The sequence below is a fragment of the Leuciscus leuciscus genome, assembly GCF_965113295.1.
Source record: "Leuciscus leuciscus genome assembly, chromosome: 7".
Classification (NCBI taxonomy): domain Eukaryota; kingdom Metazoa; phylum Chordata; class Actinopteri; order Cypriniformes; family Leuciscidae; genus Leuciscus; species Leuciscus leuciscus.
Genome location: NC_138731.1, coordinates 17,755,538 through 17,778,547, shown reverse-complemented (window position 1 = coordinate 17,778,547; position 23,010 = coordinate 17,755,538). Strand labels below are relative to the sequence as shown.

Sequence of the window (23,010 nt, the reverse complement as noted above, 5' to 3'; positions counted from 1 at the left end):
TCAGACACTGCATTGCCTGTTTTTCCTGGTGACAGTTATTTGCATATTTGACATGTGGAAGATCGGTGAAAAACAACAGATCAGTCTCAGAAAAGCTGTCGTGGAATAACAAATAACACACACAAATTAGACAGATATGAGATAGCATAATGACCACTAATAGAGGTGTAAACACGCAGTAGCGGACACATGAAAACGAACGTTTCTTCATTTCATGCACTCGGAGGCAAATGAAAACCACAGAACACAGGAAATACAAGCTGTCTGTTGTTTGACTGCTTTACACTGAATGACTCTCTCTATCCCTCTCTTGTTTTACTATATCTTTCCTTTCATATTTTATTTTGTCTGATTGGCAGGTTGGAAACTCTGGGTTTAGACCACACTGGCAGTTTCAGCAGTCTGCATTTTGTGGTTGTAGCTTTAGTATTTATACTGCGGCAAACAAACCATATTGAGCTTGTTGGAACTATGGGCAATTTAAGTTGCAAGCGAAGGTAGGGCATCTGTAGAGTTTGATGATTTACTGAGATTATGTACTAGAAGTCTATTCAGGTTCTGTTTTATTATTAATATTATTATTATTGGGAATTAGTAAGTAATCTAAGTTATGTTGTAAAGTCAATTGGCTGATTGCTACTTTTTCTAAATGTTTCGGAAATGGAAAATTGCATTGTGCATGTGACTTTATATAATTTACACGTTTTTATCCTCAGGAAGAAGAAACTTGAAAGCGCTGGTAAGAGAATTTACTCTGATAATAATATACTCTGAAATAGCATGTTGCAGCTAATGCATTAATAAGGAAGTGTATTTTTACTTGAGAAGGCAAACCTTTGGCAGAGATTCAAGCATGCATTCAGTTTTATGTCAAAGTTCATGTGGTTCACACAAAACTCAGCACTTCTGTCGCTGACAGTCAAATTTGTGAGGATGTACATTAAAGGAAAGCTATGATACTTATTGTGTACAATGAAGGGCTACATTGTGAAGTGACTATTTATTGACATGTAATGTGTATGTTTTGTCTAGAAGATAATGACAAACAGAGAGCAACAGCAGCAGACACACGGGTAAGAATGCCAATAATTCATAATATTAGGAGTTTAATAGACTGCTTATTTGACTCATAAAGGGATAGTTCACCCAAAAATAAAAATTCTGTCAGTAATTACTCTCCCTCATGTTGTTTCAACCCCGTAAGACTTTCGTTCATCTTCGGAGTATACACAAATTAAGATATTTTTGATGAAATCTGAGAGCTGTCTCACTGCTTCATAGGCTTCTATGGGATCGAAACTTGCCGGCCCAGAAAGTTAGTAAAGACAATGTTTAAAATAGTCCAAGTGACTGGCTCGCACACTTTAGAACCATTTTAAACACAACATCGAGCGTCATCTTCTCAATTCTCGTGCATGCGTCGTGGCACTCTCGTGAACTCATGTCAGAGTTCTACTAAAATAATACATTTAAACTGTACAATTAAAATAATATTTTAATTTTATATACATGAATAAAGTATGTAGCCCTTTTACATCTGCAGTACTGATGTTCAAACTCACACATCTGATAACATCATGTTAAAACACAAGGGCGTTAGTTTAGATCTTTGTCAGTTTCATCAAAGTTCCTTCTCAAAAAACGGTTGTTGTGTTGGCTTGTTTTGCATTTCGGGGATTCATGAAGTCTCCTATGAATGAGTCTTTTTAATGTACTATTCAAATGCTAAACATTTAGTCTCAGTGTTTTTTTCCTGTTTCTCCAAATGATGCTACCAATGTGACAGAAATAGAATCCAGCTGGGAAAGTATGTCAAAGCGAATGACTTGAGGTGAAACTTACGTAACTTATGATAAATGTATATGATGCTAGTACGCCTAGATTAAACAAATAGAAACCTTGAATGCAATCAATGTAAAGTTCATAATTTATATATTTTACAACATTGATAAAAGCATATAAATGATGTCTGGATTACCCCAATAGAAATCTTATTCTTCAGTGCAATGTTATTCAGTCAATGTCAAATTCATAAATAATGAATACAGTAATTTAGAAAAAAAGGCACACTGCACATTTACTAACTTGGGATATTGGCTCATTAAAGAAGACTTCTGACCTCAAGCCTTTAGGGAATACCTAGACATACAGGATGTACTGTTCCCTTAATGCTTCTGCCATGTAATTGTTGAGTTGATTAATTCATTTTGAGCTGTAATTTGTCATTGGAAAAAAAAAGACAGACAAGAATAGGACATTTCGGAAAGGAGCAGCATGTTCCTCTGAAATAGTAGAGACTGGGGGCAGCAGTGAAGGGGTGCTTTTCTGTTACAAGTATCGGAGAAGAGCAGCATGCCCCTTACAGGAGAAAATATCATCAAATTGGTGCTCTTCTGAAGTTCTGTTACAAGAAGCTGAGAAGATCACCATGCCCCTAAATGCAGTTACCTGAATGAGCTTAAGGCAACAAGATTTATATTCACTCTAAGCCTGGTCAAAATGTGGATGTTTCTTTTCTCTCACATTGTATTTCTGAGATAAAAATATGGATGACCCAAAACTCAGAAGGCTAGCGTGAGCAGAGCAACTGTGCTCTATGCGCTAGACACCAAGTTCCTTACAGTGTCCTTGTACGGCAAAGTGGTTGTCGCCATCAAGTGGTCGGGAGTGTGCTAATGCTTCAGACTCAAATATCGAGCAGAAGTTTATACGTGGTTGTGAGGTATCTGAAAAAATTGTTCCACTATAGCAAATAACACGGATTGAAATCATACATTGCGCCGATATATTTGTTTTTAATCATCAACGAACACCACTAACCACTCGGTGAGTTGCACAGTTTTGAAAACGAACGTTAAGGGTTGTTTTAAGGACATGTTTGTGCATGCCCATAGACAGCCACTCTGAAGCGGTCAAAGGCGATTCTAAAAGAGCCAAAAAGTCGAGACAGGACCCATCGTCAAAATGTCTGTGTCCACCACTCTAGTTCATCCATAACAAACTACAACATAGACTCAAGGTGTTAAATACCGGAATTATCCTTTAAGCAACAAGCATGTTGCTCTTACCCAGATGACGTAAACAAATTCGAATGTTCAAGTTCATGAACTTGAATCTGAGGTGAAATCCGTGTGGGGAACGAATTCCTCACACTAAATTTATTTCATTTATGTCGTGCAGCGATTTTCACTTGATTGGGCTGCACATATCAGAAGAGTATTACGGAGGCAGCTGACTTTGATGGAGGAATTAGTAGCTTTAATCGCAAACTAAAATTCCTGTTCATCAATAAGGTGAGAACCAGCATTATAAACCTACTCGGTTTAATTAAATTAATTGAAAAGTGTACTGTCCTATAATACTAAAGTAGTAATAGAAGATGTTGGCTGTCGTAATGATGACCAACAAGAGCATGCATCTTGTTGGTTACATACAAATTACTTAAACTGAGAATATTTGTTTTAGTTTTGAATTAGATCATTTAAAATGATAAAAATTTAGGTCAGACTTGACTTACTTTACCTAACCTGAGAATAAAAAATAATACGTTTAAAGATGTTAAGATCAAAATACACAACTCAAAACAAGGTCAAAAGACTGGCTGAAGTGACCTATTCCCATTAGTACTGTCCTCTCTGTCTCCATGTGGAACGAAGGACTACATGGTTTACATGGGGCATTGGGTAGGTTACGATGTTGAGAGTGTTTGTTAAAGGACAAGTTCGGTATTTTACACTTAAAGCCCTGTTTTCAGATCGTTTCTGATGAAATACAATGGTTAAGATTGAACTTTGGACAAATGCTGCTGTCCCGAGAATTTTAGGTTTTTGTGTTAGCACCCCCCCACCTTAACAATGGCTGCATAGGTGCACTGGAATAATCCTTCCTAAAACGCATTAAACTTTCGTTTACAAAGACGTGAAACTCACAGAGTGGTCAGGGGTGTTCACTGATATGCTCACACAAAAATCGCTGCAAAAGATGCTTTCCAACAGGTTTTATCGTAGTTTTTGTCCAACTCCATTGACTTGTATAGGACGTGCTGTGAGACCGCAGCACCTTTACGGTATTACTCTGCCGCTTCTTCTTCTGCTTCTTCTGTGTATTCAATGAAATGCCAGTGGTTTGCTTGCAATTGGCAAAGGTGCATTATCACCACCAACTGGGCTGGAGTGTCTATTATTCAAGCTCTCAACGGAAGAATGTACGGGTGTGAGGCGTTTGGAAAAATAGGTCCACAGTTTTACAACGAATGGTAAAACACCTGTTTGAAAGCATCTTTTGCAGCGATTTTTGTGTGAGCATATCAGTGAACACCCCTGACCACTCGGTGAGTTTCACGTCTTTGTAAACGAACGATTTTTCCAGTGCACCTATGCAACCGTTGTATAGGTGGGGGGTGCTACCACAAAAACCTTAAATTCTCGGGACAGCAGCATTTGTCCAAATTTCAATCTTAACCATTGTATTTCATCAGAAACTATCTGAAAACAGGGCTTTAAGTGTAAAATACCGAACTTGTCCTTTAACATAGGGGCTTGCCGACATTTGCACAGCCAAGACCTCATAACACAGTTCAGCTGCTGTGGCGTTTTCCATGGGGGACCCCTAGTGTCAGTCATTGATACCACGTTGAAGTGACTGGTTACTATTTTAACCTCCATTCCCTAATGGAGAGATTGAGACATAATGTCCCTCCTGCCACAACGCTGAACTATTCCACTATTATACAAACTTGTTATCACTGTGAAGCTGCTTTGATGCAATCTGTATTGTAAAAAGCGCTATTTAAATAAAGGTGACTTGACTTGACTATTCCAAGTATACTTAAGTACACTTTAAATATACTATTGTATTTAAGTTTTGAAATGCAGAATTCACTCAGCATAAACTTAGAAAGTATTTTGATGACATTACAATTGCAATTCAATTACACTGTAAGAGTGTTGAACATAAATTAATATTATACTTATAATAAACTTTTAGTGATTTTAAAACACACTGCAATCGCATTTTAAGTAAACTTGAAGTGTGCTACTGGCATCATTATCGTGTGCTTCAAATAGGCTACAATAAAGTAATCTTTATAAATAATGGCACAGTTTAAGAATTTTTACCTTTTACTGACATTTTACCCCCCCCCCCCCCCCATATAGGCACAGTGCATGAAAATAAACACGAAACGGCCTGTATAACACGAAAGTGCGTTAAACTTGAAGCTGTGTAAGAAATAAAGCCAGCAAACAAAACATTAAATATCATCTGCAGAATGTTTTGCTTCCCTTTCACCTGACACGATCTTTCATTAACGCAGCAGGAAGTGATTGCATAAATCGAGATAACATTTGTTTTATTCTTGCGCACGCACTGAAACACAGACAGTTCCGTTTATTGGTGAATGAATGTGAACGTGCAGAACTGCTTGTGTTTCAGTGCATGCGAATTTTTTGCAAAACATACAGAGATGACATGTTCATGACAACTTTGTATACAATATACAAACTGTAGCCTATGTTCAATGTATTCTATGTTCAGAATACAAATGAGAAAAGAAGAGTTAACAATGAGCTGAAAACTAAAAATAAAGAACATGAGGGTAAGATATTAACCTATAAATCAAAATGAATCAAACAAATTCCAAAGATGAGACGGCAAGTTTTAAAGTTGAGACACTCACACACAGATATATAACGCGTATTTTAAAAACTTAAAATAAATTTTTATGTGCAACAGTTATGTTAACAGCAATAATAAGAAATGTCTGTTGTAAGAACAGCTATTTGGCTGATTGACACCGTGCTGCATTGTCATGGGAACATCAGTGAAAATAAATGAGGAAATTACGTTGTCTTTCGTTGCTCCCTTCACCAAGTAAGTTCCAAACGGCTACATAATGGCACACAAGTGCCCTGCTCACTCCAGTGTTCACTTAAGGGAGTAGTAGGTCATATGCACGCTCACGAGCAATAAGCATGTCCCAGACGGGTTCGTCACTTATTGGGGGTCCCCTGGAAACATTTCCGTTGTGGTCTGTGCTATTTGCAGCGCATAACTGTATTTGGTTGTGTTGTGAGTTTTTGGAGCACACATGTGTTCTGAAACTAATGAAGATGTTTTCTTAATTTGCAGGTGTTTTTCTATTTGCATGTGTTTTCTTCAGTTGCAGCGCATTCAGCTCTCTCGGCCACCGTAGAAAAAAACCTATGCCAAAATGTATTTAAAATAGGCCTACATTTATTTCATACTAACTATAATACAAACCCATTCATATATTTACTGACATATTGCTTGAGACTTTCTGATATAAATATTATAATTAAACATTATTTGGAGTTCTTCTTTATTGCACAATGCATATTTCTTAATATTAAGCCTGTGTTTAATATCGCTATTATAGTATGATCACTGTATAATTTAAATGCAAGATATATGGGGCCCTATCTTGCACCCAGCGCAATTGAGTTTGTACCGCATGTATCATTCCTATTTTGCATCCGCGCACAGCGGACTTTTCCCTCCACAGACGCACGTCGGTAAACTAAGAAATGCATTTGCGCTCCCGGGGGCGGTTCAGCGCAAAGATGAGGTGTGTTCCGGCGCAAACGTTCCCTGTTGCTATTTTGCAGGTTTAGAAAACTATTTCGCCACTAACCGGAAAAACCTAGTCAAAAGTCAGTGGCGCGTTGCGCATGTTATTCATATGCTATTTAAGGTCGCATGCTTGGCCATAATCAGTGTAGCGTGTGCACTTTGCTTATCTCATCTTCACACAGATGCAGCAGTTCTCATTTTTAGAAAACCATACATTATTAAAAGGAAAAATATTACACGAGAGAAATCATTGTTGTGTCCATGAAGATGTGAAAAAATAGGCATAAATCTAGCTTACATATTTACCCGAATTTTTATACGAAGCTGATTTGGGTGGGTTTCTCCTATCCCCATACAATGAGACGAGAACGTCGGTCTACTCGGCTGTGAACCGCTCCTGGCGCGCGCCTGGCAAATCTGCCGTTATAATAGCAACCCGCCATGGAACAAGCATGCCTGCTCTTAAAGGGAAGTTAAAGTTGTTTCAATTTAGCAGACTCTTTAAGTATACCTATTTAGTATACTAAAATTACAATTGCAGGGTATTTATATTAAGTACATAAATATGTAAATGTATTTGTAGTATACAGTAGTTAGCATAAAATACATTTTAGTATATTTACTTTTCACTAGGGGAACTAACAAGGAAAAATTATTCTAATGCATTTATTAATCTTTGTTAATGGACTGATACATTAATTTTAACATTATTTAATCAACCTGAGGTTACATGAACTAACAATGAACAGTTGTATTTGTATTAACTAACTTTAACAAAGATTAATAAATACTGTAACAAATGAGTAACTCATTGTATTTTAGTTAACATTTTAGTCAAGGCATTAACTATTAACTAATGAAACCTTATTGTAAAGACATTTAACCACAGGGTGACACCACCCTGATTTATTCTGCTTCTTTAACAAAAAAAAACAACAACAAAAAACAAAAAAAATCCATATACAACTCTTTCTTTCTTTTTTTTTCAGGGAAGCTGTAGTAAACAAACAATAAATAATAAATAAATAAAGTTTTAATTAGAAAATGTTGAACAGTTTGATTCTAGCTCAAAGTTCACAGTTTCTCTGGCAATACCCCATTGTTATACGTAGAGTAAACATTAGGGCTGTGACCTTCGTCTCACACTAACACAATGAATACTGCTTTTTTTTTTCTTCTTCTTTTTTTTTATGCCAGTTAAAAACTTCCTCATCATAATTCGCAGGCTTGTGTTTTCTCTCTGCACAGACAGAAGATGTCCTCTATGCCTCTATTGACCACACTACTATCAATCCAGAAAGGCCTAATCGAGACTTGGAGGACACCGACTGTGATTATGCCGTTGTAAAGCTCCCTCAAAAGACAACAGACATGGCCAAACAAAAAAGCAGTGAGGACTGTTCAGATGATTATGTGCTCATGGGCTGAGCACTGAAATGCTTATGTGGCTGAAATCAGCACATTCAGCCGGAATGGACACCTGAGATACACAAACACAACTTTGAGCACTTGTTGACTTTTTATAGGTTGGAATGATATTCAGGATTTTTATTATTCTTTTAAATTATTTATGGAGGTTTTCATTTCAGGTCTGTTTTTTTCTTTTTTATTCCCCCACTGCATATTTACAACATGAAGTATAACATATTAAATATTTTTTTAATATTTTGATGCATTGTAAGTAATAACTGCCTTTATCTATGTGCACAGTGAATAAAATTGCATATTATGTTTATCTTCCTGTATGTGTATGTTTTATATAAATTTGAATAATGAAACTCAAGAGAGATTTATACTTTTCTAATGACTCCTGAAGTTCTCAATCATCAAATAAGAATCAAATGTGTTTGGTATGATGAATAAATGATTCATTTACATACACTGTAAACATTTTCTTTTGTTTGACTTAGAATAATAAGTGTTTAAAATGTTAGTTTAGTCAACTCGAAATAAAAAGCTGTATTATTGAAATAAAGCTGTATTAAGTGTCAACTTGTATATTTGGTTATCACAAAAAGTTAAATCCAGGAAAATCATTATAACGCAACATTTTAAGTTGTAAGAAAGTTAAAAACTTGAGTGAAATAACAGCAGGGCTAGTTGTCACATGTTTCGTGTGCTATAGGTGCAATTACACAAATGTGTGTTTTCTATGTTTTGTATGATGATTTCAAACATGCATTTCAAAACTCTTAAGTTATTGTTTTGTGAATTCTGCCATCCAAACTAAAATTCTAGTATCATCATATGTTGGGTAAACAAGTGAACACAATAAAACCACACTGACATAATCAGATAAAAGTTAATTACATGTAATAAAGGAACATACTTTTAATAGATGTCAGGGGCAATAATAGGGCAAGTATTCATCATATGCATTTCGTATGTTGTAATTTTATAATAGTAATGTAATTTTAGTTTAGTTTCATCAACAATTTAAAAGGCCTAAAATGGACTGTCTATTGGCAGAGTATGTTGTGACAACTTTCCCCATATGTGACATGCATTCAGTAAATTGTATCTTTTTTTAGTTAATAATGATAGAAATGTCCAAATAGCTTTTTTTGTATCAAAGCCAAGAAATGTACCTGTACATGAATCAATTCTCAAAAATAAATATACCATGAGAAATATTCACTGAAGTTAAAATTGTGAGAAGTAGCCTCAAGAAATTTACTCAATATACAAATATAGAGTTAAGATTTAATCATGATGACCGAATATTTACTTTTTGCTATGTTTTACACCCCTGTTAATGTATAGCTTTAATAAACATTATTCAGAGCAGCGCCATGACAGAAGAAGAAGAAGAAGAAGTTTTATTTATATAGCCCTGTTCCGTCGACAGGTATGAACACGAGGCTGTGAGGGAAAGACTTATACAGTGTTTTCAATGGCATCCGCTAAAAAGCTGTATAACTCCAAGATCACTTATGTTGTCTGGAGTTTTTTTGTCTACTGACATTTCTTGGAAAGGTATTTTTGCAGTGTTTTGTCAGCAGAACAATCCAAAAACACATTAAATAACAGTACAACCCACGGAAGAGATATATGTCTATCCCTCACAGCCTCGCTTTCATTCCCATTAAAAATCAAAGATGGAGATGCTGTGAATAAGGTCTATAGGGGTTTAAATAAAATTATACTACCAATAAACAACCACTTGAGGGAGCAATCTGCTTTTCGTGTTGTGTGCCGTGATAGTAGAAGGAGATTGTGAGACAAAGGTACAAAGCTTTAAAATCTAAACTTGAATCTAATGAAAATTTACTCTGTCATAGTTCTTGGGGAATCCCACGACAACATCAAAGAAGATTTTGTTCGGCATCCCACCAGTTTCAGTTTCTGGAGGAGTATCTGTGTGATAACTGAGGGCGTACCTGATCTTCTGTTTCCAGTTACAAGCATTCAGATAGTGTAGGTATACAATTACCCCTAAGTTTCCACATCGTTCCACTGAATCACCCTGAATCAAGGGGACAGTGCGACTGAGTGTGTCTGACTCGCCATCACATGACCACAAATCTCACAGTGTTACATTCATATGTAACCCCCTCAGTGGGTTATGTTAAAAGCAGGTAACAAGTCACATACTCAGTATTTAACATTGATAATTTGTGGCCTATTAGAAAGGCCTATTTTTACAAATACAATCAACATCATTGGTTTAAAACAAAAACAAACAAAAAAACTCTACACTCTTAAAAATAATGCCTCTTACTGTCATAGATGGTTCCACGAAGAACCTTAAACATCCATGGACAAAAAGGGATGCCATAAGAACCATTTTTGGTTCCTCAAAGAACCTTTCAGTTCTTAAACTAAGCATGTTTTTCTTAATGTGAAGAACATTTTATCAATCAATAAAACTATAAAATAAAAAGGATGTTTTTCTGCTGTTAAGAACCTTTTGCGCAATGAAAAGGCACAATGGATGTTAAAGGTTCTTTACGGAATCATCAATGCCAGTAAAGAACCTTTATTTTTAAGAGTGAGTCAGTGGAGAACTGTTATTTAGATTATTAAAAAGTTCTTCACACTTGGATCTTTTAAGAATTGTTCGCTGGAACATTCTTTTAATGGCACAAAAATGGTCCTTCTATGACATTGCTACAAAAAAAACACTTATTTTTTAAAGGTTGATGTATTAAACTCGAAGACCAAATACGAACATAAGCAATACTGAAATGTGAAGCGATAAAATGTATTTATATAATTTGAATTCTGTGCAATATGTAAAAACTTTAGTATTATTAGCGGACAATGGGTAGATTTTTACATTTTACTCTCTGAAAGGAAAGATATGTACAAATGTGAAAAGAACGATTTGTACAAATGATTAATATCTAACCAGGCACTGTGTCAACAAATCTACATATTAGTGATATCACTGATTCTGAAGTTGTCCCAGTCATTCTTCATCATATACCAAGACAAATGTTCCTCTGTCATTATGTTTCATGATTTGACTCAGTGTGACTTTTGTTCCTCAGTCAGGCGCTGTTTGCTTTGGGGATGCTCTCATGAGATGACTGTTTTTCCACTAGTATTGTTTTTCATATGCAATTTTAACCACAGGCATGTCTTTGCCCTCTTAAGTCTCAGTGCTCTTCTGGTATCCTGTTTCATCATGAAAAGTGAGTGTGTGTTGTGTCGATCAGGCATTGAAGAGTTCAGCTGAGGAGTTGTAGATGGAATTGACTCGCTGTACATAACTTGCATAAGGCTCCACCTCTTCCACATAAGTAGGCTAAACACACAGACATATGCTTTAGTGAGCAATACAAAGCACTTTTACAATGGACCTTACATAGTGAATAACTGAGTTTAGAGTACGATACAAACGGGTTTGACAGAGACGTCTCACCTGGGGTGGTTTGTCTTCAGCTGGTGGTGAGATTTTGGATTTGCAGCAAAGCATCTTCAATGAACTAAAGAGAACACAAAGACAATTAGATATTGATAAGACATTTCTGTATTAATTAGTCATCATACCATTCAAAGCGATTCAACAGCAGTGAATCAAGGCAGTAAAATAACCCACCTTATGTGCTTGAGTTTTCTGCGTAGTATGTAAACCACGGCCAGAGACACAAGAATAAAAAAAACAGAACCAGATGATATGGCAATAATTTCCCATGGAATTTTTTCCCCATTTGGGTTATTTACTGAAGAGAGAGAAGAGAGATTATTTCCATTGTAATAATAATTAATGTTACACAGGTTACATTTTATTTGAAGGTGTCCTTGTTACAGTGTAATTATACATTTACTAAGTAATATTAAGTAACAACATGTATTTACTACAGATTTAGGGTTAGTTGCATGTAATTAGGCATAATTTACTATTATTACTATAGCAAGACATGTAACATGTAACAAGAACACTGTAAAATAAAGTGGTAACGTTTTACGTAATATAGCAGAAAAGCAAGTTACATTTGTTAAAATAATCAATAAAGTCAGTAACACTTTACACTAAGGTCTAATTTGTTAACATTAGTTATGAGTGAGTAACAAACTATGAGTGAAATATTATTAATGTTAGTTTATGAAATATAATTGTCCATGTTAAGTCACAGTGCATTAACTAATACAACTTTAAAAAAGTATTATACATTAGCATGAACTAAATTTAATAAATGCTGTAGAAGTATTGATCATTGTTAGTTCATGTTAAATAATTCATAAACCAATGTTAACAAATTAAACTTTATTGTAAAGTGATTTCATAAATCTGTAATACTGTCAAAACCGATTCCTTTTTAATACAAGCCACTGTACTAAATGTGGTCAAATTTGCTTCATATTTCATTGCAAAATATTAGCAAAGTTGACTTTTAGCAAAAAAGAAAAAAAAAGAAAGTAGCAACCTTTCCTAAACACTTTTCACACTCTCACTGGTTTATTTGTCCAATAACATGTCCAACAATGTATATACATGCATTAAATGAGAATTCAAAACAGAATTTACTACTGATCCACAAAAAAAAAAAAAACACAAAAAAAAAAAAAAAAATTCACCTGTTGTTGTAATATTCAGTATATGCAGTGTGCTCTTCTGTTGCAGAGAGCCGGACACAGAGGGGTACGAGGCCACACAGTTGAGGTTACTGATGGTCACATCATCAGGAAGATTTACTCGAGTCTCAATAAATGTGTCAGCCTTCTTGACAGAAGCGTTTTTTAGGGAAAAGTTCAAGGCAGGTTCCCAGTGAAGAGTGGGTGCCGTCTTTTTATATGTGGCCTTACAGACAGCAATCCTCTGACCATTTTCTCTGACCAGATAAGTCTCCAGGCGGGTCACTTTAAAACAAAGAACTTAAATTTCATTTGAATATCAATATCATCATTATATATTGTTGTCTTCATTGCTAACTCTAAATAAAAAATTTTGTACAACAAATTGAATTGTTCACTGGTTCATGATGACTACAATGAAACAGAGAGATGTAGTCTATCACTGAATGATAGTTAATAACATCAGTTGTTAGTGATCAGTTTGTGGAATTACACCTAACCTGTGTTTTAAAAGCTTCAACGTTTTTACAATAGTGTTACAATAATTTGAAATTGAACTCACCGCTTACAGAGACATTTATAGCTCTGCTTCCTCCTTTTGTTGATAAATCACAAGAGTAATATCCTTCATCTTCCATTGAAATCTTGGGAATGAATAATGAAACTCCATTTGAAGTGTTGTACAGCCTCTTTCCATCATTACAAGTGTTGTCCACAATGTCCAGTTTGGGTGACAAACCAAGATAACATTTTCTGCCCTGCATGCTGATGTTCCACACAATATAAATTAATTCATTCCATTTGACATCAGTGACATTATTGGTGCACCATAAAGTCGCATCGCTGCCCTCCACAAAGATCTGCTCTTTGAAATCTGAAAGAAATTTGTTTTAATTGTATAAAAATCAGATTAAAAATTGGATTAGAGTAAAATATCTGTTTACTAAATAGACCAATAAAACTGTGATCTGCACATTTGACATATTCAAAATTCAAATATAATTCAAATATATAAACATACACGACTGGTCAAAAGTTTGAAATAATATTATTTAATGTTGTTAAAAAAAGTATCTTATGTTCACCAAGTCTGTTATTTTGATTAAAAAAAATAAAAAATTAAAAAGAGAACAGTATAAACAATAGTAATATTGTGAAATGGTATTACAAATTGGTATTAATTGGTATTTTATTGGTATTAATTTTAATATAATAATTTTAATTTCTGTTTTCATATATAAGTGAAATGTATTCCTGTTGTGACAAAGCATAATTTTTCTGCATCATTACTCCAGTATTCAATGTCACACGATTCTTCAGAAATCCTTCTAATATGCCAATATTAATAAGAAACATTTCTTATTATTATCAATGTTTAAAACAGTGCTGCTTAATACTGTATTTTTGGGTAAACTGTGATATACTACAATTCAAAAGTAAGAATTAAAAATAATAATAATAATAATAAATACTTTTGTTATTTTAAGGAGGCATTCAATTAATCAAAACGGACAGTAAAGACATTTATAATGTTACAAAAGATTTATATTTCAAATAAATGCTGCTTTTACATTTTCTGTTCACCAAAGAATCCTGGAAAAAAATATAATGTTTTCAACATTATTATTATTATTAATAATAATAATAAGGACCATGATTAATAATTTTGTATTCATCAATAAATGATGAATCAGCAAATTAGTATGGTTTTACAGGAGTAAATAACAATTTAAAATATATTGTTATTTTAACATTAGCGTTTTCACTGTATTTTTAATCAAATAAATGCAGCCTTGGTGAGCATAACAGACTTATTTCACAAACATTGGAAAAAAAACTGAATTATTTCAAACTTTTGACCGGGAGAGTAAAATGTGGGTATGATGCATTTAAAAAAAAAAAAAAAAAAAAAAAAAAGGCAACACTTTACAATAAGGTTCATTAGTTAACATTAGTTAATTTATAAATTAACATGAACTAACAATGAGCAATACATTTGTTACAGCATTTATTAATCTTTGTTAGTGTTAGTTAATAAAAATACAGCTGTTCATTGTTTGTTAATCACAGAGCATTAACTAATGTTAACAAATACAACCTTTGATTTTATTAATGTATTAGTAAATGTTGAAAATGATATTAACTAAGATTAATAAATGCTGTACAAGTATTGTTTATTCTTAGTTCATGATAGTTCTAAGGTTAACTAATGAACCATATTGTAAAGTGTTAACAAAATTTTTATTTCCCTCTACAAACTAAACTTATCTCTCCCTGCCATGCCAGACTAGTTTTATCCTTTGGTGTGTCATTTCCTTTTTTTAAACCTAAAAATAGTTACAACACATACAGAAGCTCTATCTAACAATAGATGTAACACAGCTGGCACTTTCCATCAATAGAGTTAACTTTAGCGTCTCAAGACTTTTTTAAAGCATGAGAAGCAGAGGTTTTTTTTTTTTTTTTTTTGAGTAATTATCTCAGCATAAAAAGCAGCTAGTTTAAAAACTAGTATGTATTCCCCCGCAAAATAGTGATTCAAGATTCAAGGTCAAGATCCTGTTTCACCTAAAATCGATTTTATGTCAGTATTCTGTTGTACCCTATTCATGAAAAGTGCCCCAGTTTATAAATGAAAAAAGTAAATGATAAAAGTGTATATTGTCTGACCTGTCAGTTTTTTTTCAGCATCTTGATTCTCTTGTTGTCCTAGGACAGTTAGTGCACAGCATGTTAGTAACCGGTTAATGTGAGCGCTCAGCACATGGAAACAGAATCATTCACTCAAGTGTGTATTCCAGTTAATTTTAGTTACATTACATAAGTAAGTGTGGGGATATTGAAGGCTTAGTACATTAATTTGTCATTTTTCTTGTTATTGTTAGTCAGAGGTGTACAGTTTTCTCCAAAGATTAGACAAACATTATTACTGTAGCACAAGAGGAACGAGCCCTAATTCTGAAGAATACATAGTTTGAACACCTGGCCTAAAGCAACGACTGCAATCCCACCCCATCTACCGCATTCAATGGCATTATTGTAAACAGTCAGACCACAAATGTCATTTGGTTCCAAGTAAATAGCTACATTTACTGTTCTACATTTACAGTTTCTTTTCAGCTGCTTCTGTCACCCTCAAAAACCTCAGCAACTCATCTGCCCCCAAGAATCCCCCCTGAGAGGAAGAGCGCTTCGTCATGGCATGTCCTCTCAAAATAGCAACAAACACATACAGAAACAAACACAAAGCCTTCACATGCACGTGTGAGATCAGATTCCTCATTCTGTTGTACATCCATTATGAGCTCCACTGAAGCATAAGTTCACTGTAAATGTCTTTGCATTTTAAGTTCAAGAAAATAAAAGTCGACTTTTTCCAGTTGATCAAGTTCAGCCATATTGATTCACTTCATACTTTCAATATACTTTGTCTGACTGATTAAAACAATTCTAAAATGTTCACCATTAAGCAAATACCCAAGCATTTTGGGTCACTTATAAAAATATGAATTTAATTAGAAATAAAATATCAAGTCAAGTGGCATCTGCCAACTACGGATGCTAGACTAAGGCGGCCAGCTCGTCTAGGCCTAAAGATCTAAAGAGTATCATATTAAAATTAAATTAAATTGAAACTCACCTCTTGTGTGACTTCTTGCCAAAAGGATACTTAGGAGGACAACTACCATCAATGTCTTACTGTTCGCCATCGCTACAGCACAAATCTCCGCTCAGACTCTTCGCTCACCTTTAAATGTACTTTTTTTCTCTGTACTCCCGGGTTATGCGCACTTCTATACTTGTAGTCAAAGTACCTTTTTCAAAAGCACTGAAATGCCAAGCATTCTCTCTCTTTTTTTTTTTTTTTTACACTAAACTTAGACTGACTTTATCAAAGTCTTAAGAATAAAGTAATACATGCTGATTCGTGGAGCTTCGGAAGTTTTTCACATCTGTTTATCTCTCTATCAAACTTCACTCATTCTCTCTTTCCCTTCTCTGAGTTCTCCTCCTTTTGTTTCCTTCAGCAGTGTGACGCTGTTGTACACTCCTCCATTTTTTTTATCATTTCATATTCTTCTCCCACATGAAAATGCTGACTTCCTGTCTTGTTAACCACGGCAGTCATGTGAGAGCGTTTTCTTAGTGCAAGAAGACTGCAGTTTGGCAGTATGTGATGTGTTGAAAGTGATATTTATTGGTTAATTTTGGTATTTTATCGAGCTGGTAGAATGAATAGAGTAATGTGACCTTATAACATCTGCTGTAATCTATGATTCAAATGAGAGATCAAAAGGCTGTTTGGATCATTTAAATGTATTATTTCTCTCACTATCTCTGACAAATGACAGACATTCATTTCCAGTGAAGAACAGTAGCTACATGGAGTTCTGATAATATGCGTATGAGGAATTATTGAAACCAATTTGAGCGTTTGGATGTGTTGAAATATTTGAACTTTTGCGGCTAGGCCGAATTCATCGGCCTGTGATCTGAGCATGTGCTGAACATTACCAATATTTGTTCACTAAAATGTTATATTAAGGGTAACTCTCGCCAAAATGCAACCTAGGGTATTTTTAATAATCAAACTTTCGTGTAAAAGCATAATGGAAACTCCACTTTTAAGTTTGACCGTATTTTCATTTTCGGTCAAATTGTCTTTTGAATGGGAGTGCTTGGGGCACTAATATTGTATGATAGCATCAAAAATCACTATTTTTAAAACACTAAGAATGCTCGACACAACATGAAACTTTGCTTGATATATCACCAGGGGCTCTACACATGAACTTGGGCATTGAGAACATTGTTTGTGTACAAAGAGTTTACTAAAAAGAAAGATTTTGAACAACTCACTGCAGCTGTGTCCGCCGGTATTTTGACAGTCAAATATAGTCGATCTCCGAATGTGAATGAACTGACTCTGAATTTTAGTATTGTGATGGGAATATTGAGAATGAGGATCCTTTTTTCAAATACAAGGTCAATATTGATTTTCACTAATGACAAAACAACAAATTATCCGTGAATTTATATGGAACTAAGCTTTATGAGCTTAATCCATCTTTACTCTCCTCCCTGTTACGTTGCATTCGGAGATCGACTATTTTTGACTGTCAAAATGCCGGTGGACACAGCTACAGTGAGTTGTTAAAAATCTTTCTTTTTAGTAAACTCTGTGTACACAATGTTCTCAATGCTCGAGTTTATGTGTAGAGCCCCTGGTGATACTTCAAGCAAAGTTTCATGTTGTGTCGAGCCTTCTTAGTGTTTTAAAAAATAGCGATTTTGATGCTATCATAGAAGTTCCAGGGGCACTCCCATTCAAAAGGCAATTTGACTGAAAACAAAAATATGGTCAAACTTAAAAGTGGCGTTTCCATTCTAATTATGCTTTTAAACAAGTTTGCCTCGGGTAGTTTAACAAAAAGACCCTAGATTGCATTTTGGAATGCGAGTTACCCTTTAACTATTTACGTGGATTAGTTCAAGAAAACTTTTCATGTTTTTCTTTCAGACGTACTGGCAGTCAGTTGTTTTGTGTGGATATATTCATAATTCATTCATTTTACGAGGGCAAGTAAGTGGAGGCAATGACTGTGTGCCAATGCTAATGCAGCTTTAGATGATATCTTACAGCTTCCTGTAAGAAAAATAGTCAATTTCAACAAATAAGTGGTTTAGCAACAAGATAAACCGTATGACAGTATGAAAAATGCTTCTTCTATTTTAGTTTACACAAAAGATGATATTTTAACTGTTTTGCCCAAGCAATGAAAGTCAATGGGGTCCAAAACAACATGTGAGAGAGAGAGAGAGAGAGAGAGAGAGAGAGAGAGAGAGAGAGAGAGAGAGAGAGAGAGAGAGAGAGAGAGAGAGAGAGAGAGAGAGAGAGAGAGATGTTTCATAAAATATATATTTAAAATATTTATGAATCCCCACAATACAAACATATATTTTTTATTCAACATACTGAACCATTGTGCTTCAAAAAAACGGATCTCACTGGGTTGAATTTTGAAAGTTTAGGTGTATGTAGCAAAATTTCAGTTACTGGACAACCCTTGCATGTTGAATGAGGTTATGAAAAACAGCACAGTCAGTTAATTATTGTGCAGATGTTGTGCATATTTCAGACAGATGCAGTCACACAGGATGTGGTTAGCCATGCCCCCCTTCAATCACACATGGATATTAGCCATTGTCAGATCAAATGTGTTGGTGTGGTGAGATGTCAGATGAAGTGCTACAGATTAGAAAAGCACACGCTCTTTGCAATCTGCAATGCAGTCAGAAATGACCTTTTTTCTGCTGACATATAACAAAACCTCCATTATCAACGTCTTCCCCTGACACGAATACCCAACTGTTCTTAATAGTTCTTTGATTACTTCTCTGCTGAATGTATACATTAGCTTTAAAAAGAACTTTAACCACACAACTTGACCCTGTGAGCTCCATGCTTACTAAAAAAAATCCACCTTTAAACAGTTCCACTTATGGAGGTTATTATTAGTTTGGAAAGAACAGTCATCGCCCTGAAAACGTTTGAGAGTGAGCTGGCAGCAGCTGCTGAGGAAGTTCAACTGGAAATCTGTTTAAAAGTAAATTATAATATGAGACTGATATATGTGCTTTACTGTGGTTTTCTGACCTGAATGAACAATTGTGGTCTTCTATATCTCCATACAGTGGTTTGAAGTTTGAAGTGGCCACACAAGATATGATGGTATATTACAGTGTAATCAGAACAATATCATTGTTGGAGATGCATTAGTACATTTAAACTTTACTTGTAGACAACTTGTACATTGGAGACACACATAAATACACGTCTGAATGTATCAGTGGGAGAAACTCACATTTGCACAGTCTTAGGAATCTTCCCAGAAATCACAGTGCTAATGTGGGCCAGAGGAAACTATACTGCTCAGAGGTTGCTGTTTGATAGTACATGTTTATTTAAATGGATACTTCCCCGATTAGCATTAAGCTTTGTATCAGTAGAAACCCGGTAGTATTTTCGAATGACCGTGCTTCCCTCCCTCATGTCCCCCTGAGACGAGAGATTTCTGTATTGTGTGCCTGGAAAAAAACCTCAGATGACGCAAAAATCGTCATTTTGCGTCATCTGAGGCTTTTTTGGCCAGAGGCTAGAGACTACAGCCAGTAGTAGGAGCTTGTTCCACATGTTTTCAACCTGCCCATAGGGGGTGGGATCTTACGATAAAACGGCGTCTTTTCAGTTTCGAGTCAACTAGTAGCCTAGTTGTATCATTTCTTCCGAGACTGCCCTCTGTAACCGGTAGGCGTGGCTTGGGAGTGGCATCGTAGGGCAGCGAAAGCAAGTGCATTCTGGGAGTTGTTGTCTTTCATCCACATGAGCCAAAAATCATGAAGGCAACCTAGAAGGCACCAACTTCTAAAATAATTTCACATTTCTACTACATAAATGACCCAATTTAAATACACATTCATCTTTCCAGCGGTGAAATATCCCTTTAAGTATCAACTTAGTTTTGTAATGAATAGTAAATTGACATAGTAATAAAACTAGCAGCTCAGAACATTTGGTCCTGGAAGAATTTGATGAGAAATGTTTAAAGGCCTACTGAAGTGCCTTGAAATGTGCAGCTTTGTATGATGTGTTGACGTAATTTCCACTGAAACAGGAAGCTAAGGCGGGACACATTGAATGGCTCATCCCCCTTTTCAAATAGCCAAAAGCGTTTAGTTTACTTCACAGACTGCAATTCGTACTTGACAGCACCATGGAAGTGAATCCAAGTGCTGAAGATACTTTGGATTCAATAGTAAAGGTGTGAATAAATTCTAGCCATTTCATTCCTAACCAACGTACAGTTGGAAAACGGAATAAAAGTCAAGCGTTTGAGCAACCGAACACACGTCTCCAATCCATATTGCTCCGTGACAGGTCGCTTTTGCCAGCTGGTATTTATAGCATAGGGGGAGGGACGCTTTAGATTCTTGAGAGCATTTGATTGGACAGAAGATGTGATGAGAAGCTGAAGTCCGTGGTGATGTCATAAAAATCTGTGATCCATTTTAACTGAAGTGAGAGACTGTAAGTTTTGAATACTTAAAGGAACCGTATGTAAGATTGTGGCCAAAACTGGTACTGCAATCACTTTCAAATTACTGTAGAGCGGTGTATCCCCTCCCCCTCCCCCCTGACTCGAGGTTGCCAGATAGGCTGGCATTTTTTTATCCGACACGTTTGTAGCTGCAGCTGTGGTAACTAGAGCAGAGCTGGCAACCCGGATGCCGAAACACTACTGACTTCGTGATTGGTAGATAGGTGGAGGGTGGAGCATCAGGCCAAAACACAACATGATAACATCAACATTAGTTGAGGGCTGCAACTTCACTTTTAAATGACAATATCCTGGCCGGACTACTGTTGTCAGTGATATAAGAATTTGAAATGAACATGATTTCCTAATGTCTAGTGACATATCAGGGCCATTTTATGATTAATTGAAATACATTTCTTACATACGGTTCCTTTAAATCTCCTAAATGTGAATTTTGTGATTGTTTTGGAACAAACCAGCTTATTCATAACCTCAAGGCTAACATATTCCTACTAAAAGCAAAAAACTAAACAAAACAAAAAAACACTTACATTTTGATTTCAGGGGGCCATTAAGCTTATATTGAAATATTTTGTATTTTGTAAATGTAGACTATGATATCTTGATCTTGATAACTCTGATCACAGTCATTGTTGGAAACATGGCCGATTTTCTGAAGTAGGATTTTGAATTTCCAAACATGCTTTATTATGTTTAATATAATGTGTTGGGTATATGTATATTTCTATCTCTATCTCTCTCTATCTAGGCCTATCTATCTATCTATCTATCTATCTCTATCTCTCTCTCTCTCTCTGTCTCTCTCTCTCTCTCACACACTCTCACACTCTCTCTCTCAACACACACCCACACAAACATCTATTTAATGTGTGCAATGTGTTAAAGTTAAGAGCACAAGCCACAAACAAACAATCCACTAAAATGTTACTGCGAAGACTGTGTCACTTACGGCAAATCAGATCATCTGCGGCAAAATGCAGTGTAGGAGCATGAGGTACTTTCGGTTGTGTGAACGTGTGATCATGTATCTCACCACCTCTCTTCACTCTATCTTGAGAACAGACAAGAGCCGCCAGTTCTCTGCCAGCAGAGGATGGAAGCAGTTGCAGGCTAACCCAACCACATGCTGTAAAAAAGAGAAAAAACAGCCACAGGTTCACTGTTTGCACACCAGTGACTTTTATGAAATTGTATCATAATAATGAATCATTGTTACATTGTTACACCTGCAGTTGTCAGGTGATGATGGAGAACATTAGGTTAAAAGTCTTTAAAAACAAACTCAGAAGGTACCGACAAATATTGACAAAGAAATACAACTGATGCATTAACGTAAACATAAACCAGACAAACACTGAGTGAAGGTGAGGAACTACTATACACATGATGATGAACTAAATGACAAACAGCTGTGATGAGGATTAGTGTCCATGGAAACTGTTGAGTGCCGGGAAATTCAAACAAAGGTACACATGTGACTAATGAAAACAAACTAAAAGTCCATGAAATCGAATCTAAGAATAAACACAACTGAATAAGTGTGACAGTCATTCACTTCACTATACGTTTGAGTGTGTTAGAAAATGAAGGTGTTTTCATAAAGAAAGAGAAAACACAAAGGAGATCAATGCATCTTGGCTTGAAATTGGAGGGGGGTGGGAGGGGCTCAGGGGGGTGAATTTCAAGGGGGGACAGAGTTCCAGTTTAAAATGTTCCATCTTTTATCCATGCAATAGCTTCCAAATGCTAGGCCTATGCAAATTTCATAAACAAATATTATGGAATTTTCTGTATCGTTTAAAAATCTAAAATATATTCCCCAACTAGGGTCCACCCAGTGAATCTTGGCCATTTCCACCACTGATTAAAAGCGATCTCAACAATGTCACAAATTCTAAGGGGTGGGTAAAAAATTATTCATATTGAACTGCTTTATTCAAGTCTTTGCATGGAGAGAAGTAACCAATTTGGCACTTTTATTCCAGCAGAGGGTGAAATAGATTTGTTATCTATAAGTATTAGCCTATGTGGCGTCCATTTCTAGCGAACACAAGAAAGTGAAAAAAAGCCATGTCCGCTGAGAAATAATGCTTTATTAACAAAGTTCGGGAGGAGCACATATAATCTACCCAATCAGCGCAAGAGGAGGCTTATATATAGAGCCAACAAACCTCTGAGGGATGCAACAAAGCATCCCTCCTCCACCCCAACTCCTCACTCTCAATTAGTCCTATCCCAGCCTGGGATGGGGAGGCTTGGAGCCCTTGCAGCATGGTAA

The 23,010-nt window shown here is 35.6% G+C and overlaps 2 protein-coding genes and 1 long non-coding RNA gene across 5 annotated transcripts; 2 read left to right on the top strand and 1 right to left on the bottom strand.

Moving 5' to 3' along the window:
• The first annotated feature begins 252 nt into the window (after positions 1 to 252).
• Positions 253 to 9,526, top strand: LOC309503172 (uncharacterized protein). Of its 2 annotated transcripts, none has more exons than XM_082175897.1 (4): positions 253 to 497; positions 717 to 739; positions 1,036 to 1,073; positions 7,840 to 9,526. In XM_082175897.1, exons 1-4 carry the CDS (start codon positions 472 to 474, stop codon positions 8,017 to 8,019), a joined length of 267 nt encoding a protein of 88 aa, XP_082032023.1. In that variant the 5' UTR covers positions 253 to 471; the 3' UTR covers positions 8,020 to 9,526. The 2 variants fall into 2 exon arrangements, with proteins under 2 accessions (XP_082032023.1, XP_082032022.1); XM_082175896.1 differs by having other exon boundaries at positions 262 to 497; positions 1,033 to 1,073.
• Positions 1,080 to 7,187, top strand: LOC309503195. The gene is made up of 2 exons (XR_014207553.1): positions 1,080 to 2,833; positions 2,899 to 7,187. It is a non-coding gene; the product is annotated as an uncharacterized lncRNA (long non-coding RNA).
• Positions 8,898 to 16,601, bottom strand: LOC309503149 (uncharacterized protein). Of its 2 annotated transcripts, XM_082175866.1 has the most exons (7): positions 16,253 to 16,600; positions 15,283 to 15,321; positions 13,175 to 13,486; positions 12,616 to 12,897; positions 11,636 to 11,759; positions 11,459 to 11,522; positions 8,898 to 11,341 (listed from the first exon to the last, which is right to left on the bottom strand). In XM_082175866.1, the coding sequence occupies exons 1-7, from the start codon at positions 16,320 to 16,322 to the stop codon at positions 11,249 to 11,251; spliced, it is 984 nt and encodes a 327-aa protein (XP_082031992.1). In that variant the 5' UTR covers positions 16,323 to 16,600; the 3' UTR covers positions 8,898 to 11,248. The 2 variants fall into 2 exon arrangements, with proteins under 2 accessions (XP_082031992.1, XP_082031993.1); XM_082175867.1 differs by lacking the exon at positions 15,283 to 15,321 and having other exon boundaries at positions 16,253 to 16,601.
• Positions 16,602 to 23,010: the final 6,409 nt, after the last annotated feature.

Coding starts and splice junctions, on each gene's coding strand:
- LOC309503172 (XM_082175896.1), top strand. CDS start 472: ATGGGCAATTTAAGTTGCAAGCGAAG. Junction 498..716: donor AATTTAAGTTGCAAGCGAAG/GTAGGGCATCTG, acceptor TTTTATCCTCAG/GAAGAAGAAACTTGAAAGCG. Junction 740..1,032: donor GAAGAAACTTGAAAGCGCTG/GTAAGAGAATTT, acceptor TGTTTTGTCTAG/AAGATAATGACAAACAGAGA.
- LOC309503149 (XM_082175866.1), bottom strand. CDS start 16,322: ATGGCGAACAGTAAGACATTGATGGTAGTTGTCCTCCTAAGTATCCTT. Junction 13,487..15,282: donor TGCTGAAAAAAAACTGACAG/GTCAGACAATAT, acceptor AATTTCTTTCAG/ATTTCAAAGAGCAGATCTTT. Junction 11,342..11,458: donor CTGAAGACAAACCACCCCAG/GTGAGACGTCTC, acceptor CTGTGTGTTTAG/CCTACTTATGTGGAAGAGGT.